This window comes from Pristiophorus japonicus, chromosome 11 (genome assembly GCF_044704955.1).
Source record: "Pristiophorus japonicus isolate sPriJap1 chromosome 11, sPriJap1.hap1, whole genome shotgun sequence".
NCBI classification, from domain to species: domain Eukaryota; kingdom Metazoa; phylum Chordata; class Chondrichthyes; family Pristiophoridae; genus Pristiophorus; species Pristiophorus japonicus.
This window is the reverse complement of record NC_091987.1, coordinates 193,355,870-193,372,531: the sequence shown is the minus strand read 5'-3', so window position 1 is coordinate 193,372,531 and position 16,662 is coordinate 193,355,870. Positions and strand designations below refer to the sequence as shown.

Here is a 16,662-nt window from a genome sequence, read left to right as displayed (position 1 = left end):
TAACCTTGGCCACCTTATACACATTGGTTTTTAATTTGATACCCTCTTTTGTTTCCTTGGTTATCCACGGCTGGTTATCCTTTCTCTTACCGCCCTTCTTTTTCACTGGAATATATTTTTGTTGAGCACTATGAAAGAGCTCCTTAAAAGTCCTCCACTGTTCTTCAATTGTGCCACCGTTTAGTCTGTGTTCTCAGTTTACTTTAGCCAACTCTGCCCTCATCCCACTGTAGTCCCCTTTGTTTAAGCATAGTATGCTCGCTTGAGACACTACTTCCTCACCCTCAATCTGTATTACAAATTCAACCATACTGTGATCACTCATTCCGAGAGGATCTTTTACTAGGAGATCGTTTATTATTCCTGTCTCATTACACAGGACCAGATCTAAGATAGCTTGCTCCTTGTAGGTTCTGTAACATACTGTTCTAAGAAATAATCCCGTATGCATTCTATGAATTCCTCCTCCAGGCTACCCCGTGCAATTTGATTTGACCAATCGATATGTCGGTTAAAATCCCCCATGATTACTGCCGTTCCTTTTTCACATGCCTCCATTATTCCCTTGATTATTGTCCGCCCCACCATGAAGTTATTATATAGGGGCCTATAAACTACGCCCACCAGTGACTTTTTCCCCTTACTATCTCTAATCTCCACCCACAATGATTCAACATTTTGTTCATTAGAGCCAATATCGTCTCTCACAACTGCCCTGATATCATCCTTTATTAACAGAGCTATCCCACCTCCTTTCCCTTCTTGTCTATCTTTCCGAATTGTCAGATACCCCTGTATGTTTAATTCCCAGTCTTGGCCACCCTGCAACCATGTTTGTGTAATGGCCACCAAATCATACCCATTTGTAATGATTTGTGCCGTCAACTCATTTACTTTTTTTCGAATGCTACGTGCGTTTAGGTAGAGTGTTTTAATACTAGTTTTTAAACCATGATTTTTAGTTTTGACCCCCTCCTGCAGCCCCTTTATATTCATACATATTGTCCCTTCCTATCACCTTGTGGTTTACACTTACCCCAGTGCTTCTCTGCTCTGTTGCCTGTTGCCTTTTTCATTCTTTCTTGGGGTCCTGTTCATCTGAGCTCTCACCCATTCTAACTAGCTCAGAGCCCTCTCCTGGGTTCCGAATACTCCTCTCATTGAGGCACCGAGCTCTCAGGCTTGCCTTTATATTGCACTTTGACCCTTTAGAATTTTGCTGTACAGTGGCACTTTTGGTTTTTTGCCTTGGGTTTCTCTGCCCTCCACTTTTACTCATCTCCTTTCTGCCTTCTGCTTCTGTCTCCATTTTGTCTCCCTGCATTGGTTCCCATCCCCCTGCCATATTAGTTTAACTCCTCCCCAACAGCACTAGCAAACACTCCCCCTAGGACATTGGTTCCGGTCCTGCCTAGGTGCAGACCGTCCGGTTTGTACTGGTCCCACCTCCCCCAGAACCGGTTCCAATGCCCCAGGAATTTGAATCCCTCCCTGCTGCACCACTGCTCAAGCCACGTATTCATCTGAGCTATCCTGTGATCCCTACTCTGACTAGCACGTGGCACTGGTAGCAATCCCGAGATTGCTACTTTTAAGGTCCTACTTTTTAATTTAGCTCCTAGCTCCTTAAATTCGTCTCGTCGGACCTCATCCCTTTTTTATTACCTATATCGTTGGTACCAATGTGCACCACGACAACTGGCTGTTCACCCTCCCTTTGCAGAATGTCATAGAAGACATCATCATTATGGCCTGGAATTTGCGGTCAATGGAGAAGTGATGGCGATTGTTGCTGCTGACCTTGAAGAAAGCTGCCCACAAAGACCTTGCGATCTCTGCGGCAAAAATTTTAGCTTTCCCGACCTTAATTTGATAATAGTGCTGTCAAAAGGAGATCCCCAGCATTCATTAGCAGTGAGTCACCAAGCTGTCTAAGCAGCCAAACACATTGAAGAATGCTCACAGACAGCAAACCAGGAAATAAAAAATACTGATTATCATTCAATTTTTAAAAAAATTAGAGAGAGTGAAATAAAACCTAGGGCATACACATGGGGTTATGGTAGATGCTGAAATATCATACTCAAACTTCAAAGACATTTATTTTTTTAACTTTAAAGATCTAGTAATTTTTATCGTAATGGAGAAACTTGAAATTAGTTTTTCAGGACCAGAACGGTTGTTCAGCAGTCATTATGCCATTAAAACCCCAGATACACCTCTTTCAACAAGGTTTAACATTTTACAGGGTGTATAATAGTGATATTAGAGCGGAAAAGAGGAAGTTTTCATCAGTTTGCCGGCTGTGGGGAGTTCTGCAGCACAGTCTGTGGTAGAGCAGGGAATAACAGACCACAACATCAGGATTTCCGCATTTATGAGCGAATACGCTAAATCCTGATGTTACAGTCAGTTTCAGAGGGCTGTCATTACCACTGCAAATTCCAGGCCAATATGTCATGGCTACAAATGCAGGAACTATTTTAATTAGTTGAATTGGATCTCGCATTCATTGATGATATTGTGGTTGCTAAGGAAACATCACTTTAGTAACTGATTTTCTGTAGCAAATGGGTGAAAAAGAAAAAAACAGAGTTTGGACATGTAGAGTATTCCGATAGTGTGGCGATATGCACTGTGTTTTTTCTGCACCTGCGTCCTCTGGACTCCGCCCCGATGCCTCTCGCACATGCGCAGACTCTTTGGATCCGGAATCAGAAGTGGGGGCCCCGACGAGTCTGCATGGAGTCCGCTGCTGAAACATTGTTTCCAGCCTTTGCATTATTGCGGCCTTCTATGGGAGAGAAAACATCGGAGGTAGTGGGAGAGAGTGAGAGAGAGAGAGGCGGCGGGGGCTGGGGAGAGAGAGAGACATGGAGGTGGGGGGGTGGGTAGAGTGAGAGACACGGCAGAGTGGAGAGAGATACGGGAGTGAGAGAGAGAGACATGGGGGGGAGATGGACATGGGGAGAGAGAGAGAGACATGGGGAGAGAGAGAGACGGGGGAGGAGAGAGAGAGACACGGGGGGGGAGAGAGAGAGACATGGGGGGGAGATAGACATTGGGAGAGAGAGAGAGACATGGGGAGAGAGAGAGACACGGGGGGAGAGAGAGAGACAAGGGGGGGCGAGAGAGAGACGGGGGGAGAGAGAGAGACACGGGGAGGGAGAGAGACACGGGGAGGGAGAGAGACACGGGAGGAAAGAGAGAGACATGGGGAGGGAGAGAGAGAGACACGGGAGGAGAGAGAGAGACACGGGGAGGGAGAGAGAGAGACATGGGGGGAGGGAGAGAGAGAGACAAGGGGGGTGATAGACATGGGGGGGAGAAAGACATGGGGGGGAAGAGAGAGAGACATGGGGAAGAGAGTGACACGGGGGAGAGAGACACGAGGGGGGGGAATAGACATGGGGAGAGAGAGAGAGACATGGGGGGGAGTGGGGAGAGAGAGAGACACGGCAGGGGGAAAGAGAGAGACGGGGGGGAGAGAGAGAGATACGGTGGGGGAGAGAGAGAGATACAGGGGGGTGGGGGAAGAGAGAGAGACATGGCGGGGGCAGTGGGGAGAGAGAGAGAGACACGGTGGGGTGGGAGAGAGAGAGAGACGGGGGTGGGGAAAGAGAGAGAGACATGGAGAGGGAAGAGATGGGGAAGCGGGAGGGGGGATCGGAGGGGAGAGAGGGAACTCAGGAAAGACGTATCACGTGGTTCCGACCCCTTTTACACCCACAGTGGATGAAATCCGAAAGTCACAACACTATCACTATTCATTTCATATCCAATAAACCTGTTAACAATCCATGACCCACACCTTTGGCTGAGAGATGCATGCACTCTGGCTGGGCATGGGGAGACATGCACATGGGCTAGGGGTGTCAGGGACTTCGGCTGGGGATGGGAAACATGCACTTGGGCTGGGGGTGTCAGGGACTTCGGCTGGGGAGAGGAGACATGAACAAGGGCTGGGCACAGGGGTTTGGGAGGCTTTTGCTGGGAGCTCTATCCTCTCTGACTGCTTGCAGGGGAGTTCTGAAGTCAAAATGGCTCGAATTATACTTTGCAAAGTCACTCAGAACTTGGGCTGGTTGGTTCCAATTCTCGACTCCAGAGAATCTTCTGGGTGTGGCTTATCCTCCAAGAGGACCAATCAACAATCAGGTCATGTGATATGGTGTGCCAATCAGTCAGAAACAGTGCAAATAAGCCTGTCCATTATGATATGCCCATATAAACAATGAGAATAGTTCGATGAAATTGGTTTGTCATGGTGAGATTGGGATAAAGGATAATTTCAGCGAATACTGGCTTCAGACATCTCATAATGCTTTGCAGGAACAGCAAACTCTTGAATATCAAATTCTTGGTGTAGATTCTCTTCAGTCCACACTCTTCAGGAAAGGCCATTCAAACCAAACATTTCGTAGTACTTGGAGTTTTTATGTAAGATCATTTTTTTAATAAGAGCTGTCCCCTTGATTTATTTCCCCACTAATTCATAATGATTGATTTCATCATTTGGACTTTATTCCATTTGTTACTATTCTGAAAGGGAGAAAGGTACAAGTCTTTCTCTTAAGATTCTTAAAAGATCAACGTTGACATTGCGTAGAGAATTAAATTGTGAATTTCAGTTTGATTTTAATGGATTTAGATTTTTATTTTACTTACAGTGGAAGAGCAGGCAGTGCTGCTAATTAATTTTCACAAGTTCAGACTCTGTTACAAGAATACCAATTATTTTCTGAGGAATACTTTATTTTAAGAGTTAGTGGTGATGAGCTATGAACTTCCACCAGCATGTTTAATTTTCACACGCTGTTACTTGTTTCAAGGTTATGTGATTTAAAAAAACACACAAATTGCTGGAACAGTGGTTCTTGATTGTCTCATTTTCCAAAGTACATCATGTTACATTTAAAAATAGTAAATTTAAGGTTATAAAACAAGTAGGAATATTAAAAGGATGTATGCTATTCCCAATCCTGGATGATATCAGTGGCCTAGAAATTGCAGTCGGATGTGTACCTCCGGAATACGACTCCGCCCCATGAAACATTTAAGAATGTACCTCCAGGCGTTCCAAGCTGCGGAACGTTCCGGTCTCGGGCCTCCAGACATACGACAGTGTACAGGCCCACAGATCCCAGAGACGCAGGCAGTTCGGAAGCGTCCCTGGGATCACGTAGGCCCGGTCCTCCAATGACAAAGGAGGATCCCATTGCAGTCATTTACGAAGGAAATACCCTGATGATATGCAATGGAATCCTCAAATAATTATACAATGTACAGAATTCTAACAAATATAACTGAATTGCAATTTTATTCATAAGTCCCTTCATTGCATCAAACTCAATAAAATATTTATTTTTTGATAAATTATTTCAAACATGTTTTGAAATTACATTGTGTGGATGTTAACATGCAAACACCTAAAGGCTCATGTGCAATTCCTTTGCCATCATTAACAGAAAGATTTGCCCATTTATTTTAAATGGGTTGATGCCCCCATTCAGGTTGCTGATGAACGTATTACATTTAAATGTATTAAGTGTATGCTGACTAACATCAAGACCCAAGTACCTTTTGGATTTAAAGGCAGATCATTGCAGAACTTAAGAGATTGCTCTGGGCTTTCCAGTGGTTACCAGACTAATAATATAGATTGGGAAAAACCAGGAGACATATCCACAGACAGTTGGTGGAATGATGTCTTAAAAGATGGAACAAAATAAATCTCAAGTGCAAAGTAAGTGCCTAGAATTGTATATATATATAAAGACTGCTGGAAATTTAACATATAAATAGAAAAAGTTGGAAATACTCAGCAGGTTGTAGATGTCAAAAGCAAAAAAAATTGCCAAGTTATGCATGGTGACTTTGTTTAATCGCTGCTTGAACTGGAGCTGAGTTTCCGACCCCATATCCTCTCAATCACCAAGACCTGGTACTTCCACCTCCTTAACATCGCCCATCTCCACCCCTGCCTCAGCTCATCATCATAGGCAGTCCCTCATATCGAGGATGACTTGCTTCCAAGCCAAAAAGGGATGCGATCACAGGTGTTTCAATGAAGGACTTAATATTCCAGGTCCCGAACTACATGCCGAAGGGTGGAAGATGCCTGTGCGTGGATTTTTTTAACGTGTGGTGGCCGTTGCACACCAGCCACCACACGGGCTTGACAGGGCTAGGTCTTGGTCCAGTGGCAAGTGTTAACCAAGACGACTGGAGACCAGCTTTGCTGCACAGACCTAGTACGCACAAATATCGCAGTGTGGGCTGGCCCGTGCTGCCCCCTGGGCTCGCACCTCTTCTGGACCCCGAATTCACGCCTCTCCTGGGCCCCGATCACGTCGCTCCACAATCACTCACCACTCTCGCCGCTCCCACTAATCTGCTGCTGAAACCCTGACCCATTCGCTAGCCTCACATCTTCAACCCTCCGTAAATTTGAGCTCATCCAAAACTCTGCTGCCTGTATCCTAACTCACATCAAGATCTGTTCACCCATCATCCCTGTGCTCACTGATCTACATTGGCTCCCGATCTGGCCACATCTCGATTTAAAAATTCTCATCCTTGTTTTCAAATTCCTCTATGGCCTCACCCCTCCCTACCTTTGTTAATCTTCTCCAGCCCCACAAATCTTCAAAATATCGGCACTCCGCCAATTCTGGCCTCTTTTTTATCTTCAATTTTAATCACTCCATTGGTGGCCGTGCCTCCAGCTGCTCAGGTTCTAATTTCTGGAATTCCCTCTCTAAACCTCTCCACCTTTATCTCCTTTAAAATGCTCCTTAAAACCTATCTCTTTGTCCAAGCTTTTAGTCATCTGCCCTGATATCTCCTTATGTGGTTCTTGTCAAACTTTGTTTGATAACACTCCTATGAAGTGCCTTGGGATGTTTTATTACATTAAAGACGCTATGTAAATGCAAGATGTTGTTGTTGTGGGATACTGCTGTGTGCAAAATGGCTGCCACATTTGTTTACAGATTATAATCCAAAAGTAATGTGTTGTGTGAAGTGCTTTGAGATATTTCCAAGAGATGTGAAAAGAGAAAAAAGTATATTTAATTAAATATAGCTACATTAATCTAAGCAAATAGAAATAATAATGATAGTACCATGGTAATTATTATATTTGCTGAAGAGCCAAACTAATTCCCTCACGTGATTTAGTATTCTGGCTGAGAGCATTGCCATACTGATAACATGCTAAATTTGAGGATGACATTAGTCAGTACTGAGGAGGACATTAATAAACTTGCAGAATGAGCATATAATTGGCTAATAAAGTTCAACACAGATAGATGTGAGGTGTAGTTTGGTAAGAAGAAAAGGGAGGTCATTTTATTGGAGGGTGTGAATCTAGGTGGGGTAGAGGAACAGGAGGATCTCAGAGTACAAACACACAAATCACTAAAAGTTGCGACACAGGTTGGCAAGGCCATAAAAAAAAGCAAACCAAGTACTAGGGTTTATTTCTAGAGGTATAGAATTGAAAATATGGAAGTTATGCTACATCTGTATCGAAACTTGGTTGGACCACATTTGGGGCCTGAAATTGCCCCTTCCAATAAGGCCTCAAAATGGCAGCCTCGGAACGGATCAGAATGGCCGCCGAGTCTCCATGGAGGAGCCGCCATTTTGGAAATTGCCCTTCCTCATTTGGAGTGGTGTCCGGGACTGCTCCGCCCGTTTTCCCATCATGGCGTGCACGCGCCAACCTCTTATCGACCGGCGGGGACACCCTCGCAAAAGTGCCCCTTGGGAAATTGCCCTTTTCCCGGTATTGCCCCGCAGGAGCAACCTCACCGCCGATCGGTGCCCCCGTCAGCTTTTGCTGTCAGTACACTCCCTGTAGCATGGTGGCACGGCACCCTTAAAGGGGAGGGCGCACTGCTGCGGCCATCATGTTATTTGCTTTGTCAGCCGACTGCCAGGTCGGTCCGATAATTATGGTCGAGGGTTCAGTCGGACTGCCACTGGCCCGGGCATAACTCTCTCTGGTCTTCCAATGTTTGTCACTAAAGTGGCTGCAGAGGTTGCAACTGCCCTCCCCTTTAACTTGAAAGGGAGAGACATTATGGCAGAGGTACCCGGAGACAGAGGAAATGTATTAGCATGGATAGAGAATTGGCTGGCTAACAGAAAGCAGAGAGTCGGGATAAATGGGTCTTTTTGGGGTGGAAATCGATGGTTAGTGGTGTGCCACAGGGATCGGTGCTGGTACCACAACTGTTTACAATATACATAGATGACCTGGAAGAGGGGACAGAGTGTAGTGTAACAAAATTTGCAGATGACACTAAGATTAGTGGGAAAGCGGGTTGTGTAGAGGACACAGAGATGCTGCAAAGAGATTTGGATAGGTTAAGCGAATGGGCTAAGGTTTGGCAGATGGAATACAATGTCGGAAAGTGTGAGGTCATCCACCTTGGGAAAAAAAACTGTAAAAGGGAATATTATTTGAATGGGGAAAAATTACAACATGCTGAGGTGTAGAGGGACCTGGGGGTCCTTGTGCATGAATCCCAAAAAGTTAGTTTGCAGGTGCAGCAGGTAATAAGGAAGGCGAATGGAATGTTGGCCTTCATTGCGAGAGGGATGGAGTACAAAAGCAGGGAGGTCCTGCTGCAACTGTATAGGGTATTGGTAAGGCCGCACTTTTGGTCACCTTACTTAAGGAAGGATATACTGGCTTTGGAGGGGGTACAGAGACGATTCACGAGGCTGATTCCGGAGATGAGGGAGTTACCTTATGATGATAGATTGAGTAGACTGGGTCTTTACTCGTTGGAGTTCAGAAGGATGAGGGGTGATCTTATAGAAACATTTAAAATAATGAAAGTGATAGACAAGATAGAGGCGGAGAGGTTATTTCCACTGGTCGGGGAGACTAGAACTAGGGGGCACAGTCTCAAAATACGGGGGAGCCAATTTAAAACTGAGTTGAGAAGGAATTTCTTCTCCCAGAGGGTTGTGAATCTGTGGAATTCTCTGCCCAAGGAAGCAGTTGAGGCTAGCTCATTGAATGTATTCAAGTCACAGATAGATAGATTTTTAACCAATAAGGGAATTAAGGGTTACGGGGAGCGGGCGGGTAAGTGGAGCTGAGTCCACGGCCAGATCAGCCATGATCTTGTTGAATGGCGGAGCAAGCTCGAGGGGCTAGATGGCCTACTCCTGTTCCTAATTCTTATGTTCTTATGGCGCGCCAGCACAATAATGTCATCAGCGGGGCACTGATGACTGAGAGCCTCGGCTCCACTTCCACCCCGCTAGTGACGGACACTCCGCCCCGCCCCCACTTCCACCCCCATGATGAGGCCACTTCCGCCCCACTCGAAAAAATCTCCGAAGTGCTGAATTTCGAAGGTTAGGGCGCCCCAATGCATGGGGCGGCCAGAACACATCGAAACCGGTAGGTGCACCTCGCTTCCAGAGGTGGGCAATTTCGGCCCCAATTGGAGTGCTGCGTACAGCTCTGGTCGCCATATTGTGGGGGGAATGTGGGGGCACTGGAGAAGGTGCGGAGAAGATCTGCGAGATTTACACCAGAAATCCGTGGGTATACATAATCATGAAAGGATGAATAGCCTGGGTCTCTTTTCTCTTGAAAAAAGAAGGCTGAGAAGTGATCTGGTGGAGGTCTTTCGGGCTATGGGAGGTTTTGATAGAGTGGATACAGAGAGAATGTTTCCAGTGGTGTGGAAGAGCATAACTGGAGGCCATCAATATAAGATCATCATCAAGAAATCCAATAGGGAATTCAGAAGAAACTTCTTTATCCAAAGAGTGGTGAGAATGTGGACTCGCTACCACAGGGAGTGGTTGAGGTGAATAGTATAGATGGATTTAAGGGGAGGCTTGACAAGCATAGACTGACAGTTGCACCTTTCTAAGACATGTTTCTGTACTTGACTGACACTTTATAAAGGAATCTTTGGTTTTTGATTAGATAGGCCAATTGAAGTGGAATTCTCTCTATTGCCGTTTAAGGTATTCAAGGTCAAATGCTGTTCACCTACTGGCTAATGGACAGAGGGATAGTATAGGGAAAGTTAGGCAGAGGTTCCCAGAAGAGATTTCATGAAGTTGAGAGTGAGTTTAAGAAGTGCTAACAGCACAACTTTTCAAGCACCAAGGAAAGTCATTATCATCATAGGCAGTCCCTTGCTTCCACGTCCAAAAGGAATGAGTTCACAGGTGTTTCAATGAAGGACCTAATATATATCTCGAACTACATGTTGAAGGGTGGAAATTGCCTGTGCGTGGATTTTTTTAACGTATAGTGGCCGTTGCACACCAGCCACCACACGGGCTTGACAGAGCCGGGTCTTGGTCCAGGGGCAAGGATTAACCAAGACGACTGGAGATAGGCTCTGCTGCACGGACCCAGTGTGCAGTGTGGGCTGGCCCGTGCTGGCCCGTGCTGCCCCTGGGCCCTCACCTCTTCTGGGAATGCTGTAAATCTCAGCGGGTCAGGCAGCATCAAAGTATAACATACAGTGCATGACCGATTAGCTCGTAGAAATAACGAAGACCGTTGAAGGAAGACAATGCTGACAACTCACTGCAGATACACCCCAGAGCATCTCAGAAGTGTGCAGCAGTATCCAGTGCCATAAGCAGGTGGTTGTATTATTTTATACTTGCATCACCTGGAGTGATGCACTGAATCAAGACTTTGAACTTCAGCTCACCAGGACTGTAATCCTAGTCACTAAATGTAACCCTGTTATTAGTGTTACTGTGCGGGGGGGGGGGGGGGAATGCAGCTGTTGCTGTGATGTTAGGAAGGTACAATGGAATTATATTCTGTCAAGTTCCATTAAGAATCAACCTACCTTTACTATAATTAACTTAACTTCACTTAACATTTGATGGCATTGACCGCATCCTTGCAATTCCAGTTGAATAAAAGTAGTGTTCGTAATACATCTATCTCTATGTCCACCTCAGTGTTTGATGCCTCTGGCAAGAATGAAGTTACATTTCACTCAGTCCTGCACTGTCACCCTGCTGTTGATTGATTAGCTTTGGACTGGAGTGTGCGGGACAGTCCCAAGGTGAAGTAGTTAAGGCACCGTATACATAAAATCCTTGACATGAATGCTATGGTTCAACTTACCACTGCATGCATTTTAGGAAAAGGGGAGGATCCACTTGATGCTCTAATTATTGTAGATTACATACTGGAATTTCCAATACAGTATTTCTTACGTATTTTGTGGGATTTAGGCGTTTATTTATTACCCATAACTTGCAATAAGAAAGGCTTTGATAAAGTAAATTGTACTAAACCCGATTCTTCAACTTTTCCATCTCGATGTAGAATAATAAAAATGAGTATAATAGGGGCATTATCTAATGAAGGGGGTTGAGAGAAGTTTGTACACCATGAGAATATTGATCTCAACTATGGTCTTAGATCACAGCTCTGAACTCACTGCATAGTGCATATACATTGGAAATTTTATTCAGATTCTGTGCACTGCATTTTGCAAGTGATGGGTGACAGTATAACTTGTTCTTGATATAGAGTGGCATACATCATCATCATCATAGGCGGTCCCGCAAACGAGGATGACTTGCTTCCACGAGAGTTCACAGATGTTTCAATGAAGGACCCGATGTTCCAGTCCTGAACTCCAAATGAAGGGGTGGAAGATACCTGTGCATGGATTTTTTTAACATGTGACCGTTGCACACCAGCCACCTCACGGGTCCATCGGCCGCTATCCAGTGGCAAAGGTTAACCAGGACGACTGGAGACCTGCCCTGCTGCACGGACCTAGTGCGCACACATATGCAGTGTGGGCTGCCCCTGGCCCTCGGCTCTTCTGGGTCCCGTGCCCTCATTTGCCGCAGCTCCGCCACGATCCCCCACCGCCCCTCCGCCACAAACATTCGCCGCACCCCGCCACGATCTCTCAGCGCTCCTCCGCCACAAAGCACTCGCTGCACCTCCACCATGATCTCCCGCCGCACCTCCGCACCAAACACTCGCCGGACCTCCGCCACGATCATCCACCGAATCTTATCCACGATCCCTCATCGCTCCTCCGCCTCGATCACTCACCGCACCTACGCCACATCCTTCCCGCTCCTCTGCTTTACCGGGGCCCCGCCGATGCCCCTGCCCATGCCCCAAACAGTGACCTGGGTCCTGATGATGTCACCCAATACTCCCACCTCGAAGCCGTCGCACACACGAAGCAGCTCGCGCTGGAAGCTGCAGGCGTAGGCCACTCCAGCCCTTATACTTCCCGACCTGCGGAGGTGTTCTCGCGCATACATAAGAGACAAATCACACACATATCAGCGTTCAAAAGCAAACATTCCTCAAGACCATCTGCACGATGAACATCCCCCCAGTGCATCTGCTCCACTGTTCAGTAGCTGAAATGATTGGCTCCACCAAACCCTGTAACTGGATATAACCTTTTAATTAAATATATTGTTTGAGATTAACCTCAAATTACAGTCCCTACCATTCCCGTTACTTACCCAACATAAGCATCCCCTTTGCTATTCTCACACAAATCAACCATGGTAAGTTCTTTTTCCCCCTTTTTTTGGACAAACTATGTTGGATTTAAGCTGTAGGGAAGCTCCTGGCCTCAACACATGTCTCCGTTAGCAATGAGTTGTAGTAGAGTAGATCCACTGGTACGCTCACAGCCTTCCGCAAGAGGTGGGCGCAGGAGGGACTGGAGTGCATCATCACCCCCGGCAACCAAATTTTAATTTGATGTTTTTTGTCTAAAGTTTAATTGGTTTATTGTGCCGGTTTTAGTGCCCCCACCCCCCCATCTCCTCCCCTTGTAGCCAGGGGGCACTTGTATAATTTGTGTGTTGGTGCCCTCAAAAAAACCCACAAAAAAACAAGGGGGTACCTGAAAAGTTTTTGGAGTGTGACCCCCCCCCCGCCCCACTTTAATCAGGGGGCACTTGTTTATTGTCTTACAACAAAATAGTTGTAGTAGAGTAGAAATTAAACCGATATTATGGAAGGAGCCATGTTCCCTCTGTGGACTCCAGTGAACAATTGCGGACTGGTACTTGTAAGTGTTCTGAGGTGCTGGGTCATGGTGTCGAGTAATTCAGACGGTTTCCTTTGCTTTTCTCCTCAGCTCCCCCGACATTCACGGAAACTCCTCCACCCTATGTGGAAGCCAAGGAAGGAAGCAGCATCACCCTTACCTGCACGGCCTTTGGAAACCCGAAACCTGTGGTGAGCTGGCTGCGGGAGAACATACTGCTCGAGAACAATCGGAAATACGCGGTAAGGCACCAAAAGAAATCGGACTGCTCACTTGTATTGTATGTTTTAAAGGAGATTGCTGCAAGTGAGCACCATCACTGATTATGTACGCACAGTCCACTGCCTTCCTGCCCTCCAATTACTTCTTGCTGTTTTAATTTTAGTCATCTTCATTTACACGGCTGCTTCATTTCACCATCATAGGCAGTCCCTCGAAACCGAGGAAGACTTGCTTCCACTCGAAAAGTGAGTTCTTAGGTAACTGAACAGTCCAATGCGGGAATTACAGTCTCTGTCACAGGTGGGGCAGACAGTGGTTGAAGGAACGGGTCATTGGGGGAGTCTGGTTTGCTGCACGCTCCTTCCGCTACCTGCGCTTGCTTTCTGCATGCTCTCGGCGACGAGACTCGAGGTGCTCAGCGCCCACCCGGATGCTCTTCCTCCACTTAGGGTGGTCTTTGGCCAGGGACTCCCAGGTGTCATTTCATAAGAGACAGCAGATCCAATTCCATGTATGTGTTCCAGAACAGAACCTTCTTTTTGCTATTCTCATACAGATCAATCAAAGTCAATTCCTTCCCCATAGCTTTGTTTTTGGCCTGAACTATGTTGGATTTTAGCTATAGGTGAGCTGTTGGCCTCCACACAGTCCCCCATGAACTGAGATTGGGAATTCACCATATGGTGAACTATGGGTGTAATGTCACAACCTCACACTCTATTGCACCACGCACTGTGGCTTCAATGTCCTATATCAGTGCAACAGTGTCATGCAGATGTTTGTCAACACAAATTCTAAACGTAAATTCCAGCCTCGTCATTAATCAAGTCTCCAGGCCTTACATTACAAATTTTTTAATTTCAGGCTTAAGAATTCTTTATAAAAATGTAATGGGAGGTACTACTATTGCAGAAAACACTTGAGATAAAGCAATTATAGGGCTTGCAGTAATACTTTATATGTATGAGAAGCCGGGTGACTCGTGATTAGTACTTCACCGCTCAAGAGTTTTATTCTCCTTAAGGGAAGAGAGATGCAGGACTCATCTACAGACATTTAGCAGGGAGTTGGAGTATAAGGGTAAGGAAGTCTTGCTGCAATTATAAAGGGCTTAAATGAGACCACACTTGGAATACTGTGTACAGTTTTGGTCTCCTTACCTAAGGAAGGATATACTTGCCTTAGAGGCAACAAAGGTTCACTAGATTGATCCTGGGATGAGAGATTGAGTAGAATGGACCTACACTCTCTGGAGGTTTGAAGAATGAGAGCTGATCTCATTGAAACAGATAACATTCTTCGAGGGCTTGACGAAGTGGATGCTGAGAGGCTGTTTCCCCTGGCTGGAGAATCTAGAATGATGAGTCATAATCTCAGGATAAGGGGTCGACCATTCAGGACTGAAATGAGAAGTTTCTTCACTCGGAGGGTTGTGAATCTTTGGAATTCTCTACCCCAGAGGGTTGTGAGTGATCAGTTGTTGAGTATATTCAAGGCTGAGATCAATCAATTTTTGGACATTAAGGGAATCAAGGGCTATGGAGATAGGGCGGAAAAGTGGAGTTGAGGTAGTAATCAGTTTCTTCATAAATTTAAAAAGTTAATAATTTTTAAAAGGTGCATATTAATGCCCTTGTGCCTAAAAAAAAATCTTAATTTTAAAAGCCTCTTCAAAAGCCCTACAAACAGTTGCAATTAGCAGAAATTTGCAATGGTGATTAATTCGATCTGGGGATGAGGGTACTGCTAATGATGCCCCTTTAAGCACATTAAGATACTCAAGATTTATATACGATCTGCAGATATGTACTTCTGCCTTAATCATGAGTACAGTTGTTTTTGTAAGCCTTTTTATATGGCAGTGAAGCGCCTTGGGACATTTTACTGTTAAAGGCGCTATATAAATACAAGTTATTGTTGTTGTTGTTGTGAAGATGCATTAATTTCAAAACAAAATTGGTATAACTGCCGTCCGTGTGTAAATGTCTGCTTGTTATATTACACCACTGCACCCACTCCCTTCCCGGTCAGTCAATTCCAAAGTTTGGTGTTTCCTCGATCGCTCCTTTCAAAACAACATTCCCAACTGCACTTTTACACTGCTCTTTATGATTCCTTTATAGGGAAAGGGTTGTCTGTAAACAAGTGGGAAAACACCAAAAACAGCATTTATTATTTTGCCTACCTGAGACACTGCACCTCAAAATAATCAGTTGAATGTGAGGTGTATTAAGATGATTCTGAGAGCTATGATCAGATACTACGGGACGGCGGGGGGGGGGGGGGGGTGGGGCGGGGGAGGTCGGGGGAGCAATTTTCGGCGGAGTGTTCAGGCACTAAAATGCCTCCGAGGTGACCAAGATAGGATCTTGAGCTGAAACAACAGTTTAGCACAAGACACCATCTTGGTAAAGGAGTTGAAGCCTGCGCTAGTTACGGCCGCCCGGAGGGTCCCTAAGGGGTTGATTGCCACTTAAAATACCCGCTAGCGCTCAATAAAGAGGCGGCACAGCATTTTGCTGGCTAGCACTTATCCTAACGTCCTTTCCCAACAGCGACCAGCTGTTTGGAAGCAAACATGTCATTGATGTGGATTTTAAGCGCTACTTAAAGGTAGGTGTACTCACCATTTCATGTTCACTCGAGCTGGTCAAAACGGCAGGCACACTGGTCTAGCATAGAATGAACGAATCATGGCTGCTGCCTCCCTTGCCCGTTGCCTCTCTGCACGGTGCTGATGGCGACGCCTTCTCCTGCGTGCCGCCCTGCTTCTGACCAGGTGTACCAGGTGTCGCCCTCCCAACACTCCTCCCATCGTCAGGGTGAATCCGGCCAAGCAGGTCTCTGCAACCCACAGGCCTCCACTAAAGAGTCAGACCTGAAAGTTGTCCAAAAGTACATGGGAATGTGCAAACCTCTGAGCAGCACTCAGCAGGTTGAATGGAGCCAAAACAATTAATAAAATTATATGAAAATGGACAGTGGATGCTGGAATCTGAAAAAAAAAACTAATAATTAATAAAGCTATGAAAAGATAAATACAGTGCATGATGTAATATTAAATAAAAGCACTAATAATTATATAAAGCTATTAAAAGATAAATACATTGGATGCTGGAATCTGAAATAAAAACACTAAAATTAATAAAACTATTTCCCTACCAAAGGGACCCGATCACGGCAACACTCCAGTGGTGTACTGTTTGAGCACCGACTTGAATACTTCGCGTGGGGCACCACTGGGAAAAGTCTTAACTTTTTGCAACTGAAAATCCCTGTCCTGGTGGCTTTCCAGCAGCCCGCAGGCGCTGGAAAATTACCTTCATAGCGGCTTCACCGCGCCGTTTCCAGCGGAACTGAACACTGTTCAAATCCTCCCCAAGCTGAA

The 16,662-nt window shown here is 45.7% G+C and overlaps 1 protein-coding gene across 1 annotated transcript in view; it reads left to right on the top strand.

The window, feature by feature from the left end:
* Window positions 1-16,662, top strand: part of igsf9bb (immunoglobulin superfamily, member 9Bb) — a 777,241-nt gene that overhangs the window by 461,665 nt on the left and 298,914 nt on the right. The window contains exon 4 of the mRNA XM_070894384.1: window positions 13,143-13,294. Within this exon, the coding sequence (XP_070750485.1) occupies window positions 13,143-13,294 (152 nt within the window). The remainder of the gene's footprint in view (window positions 1-13,142; window positions 13,295-16,662) is intronic.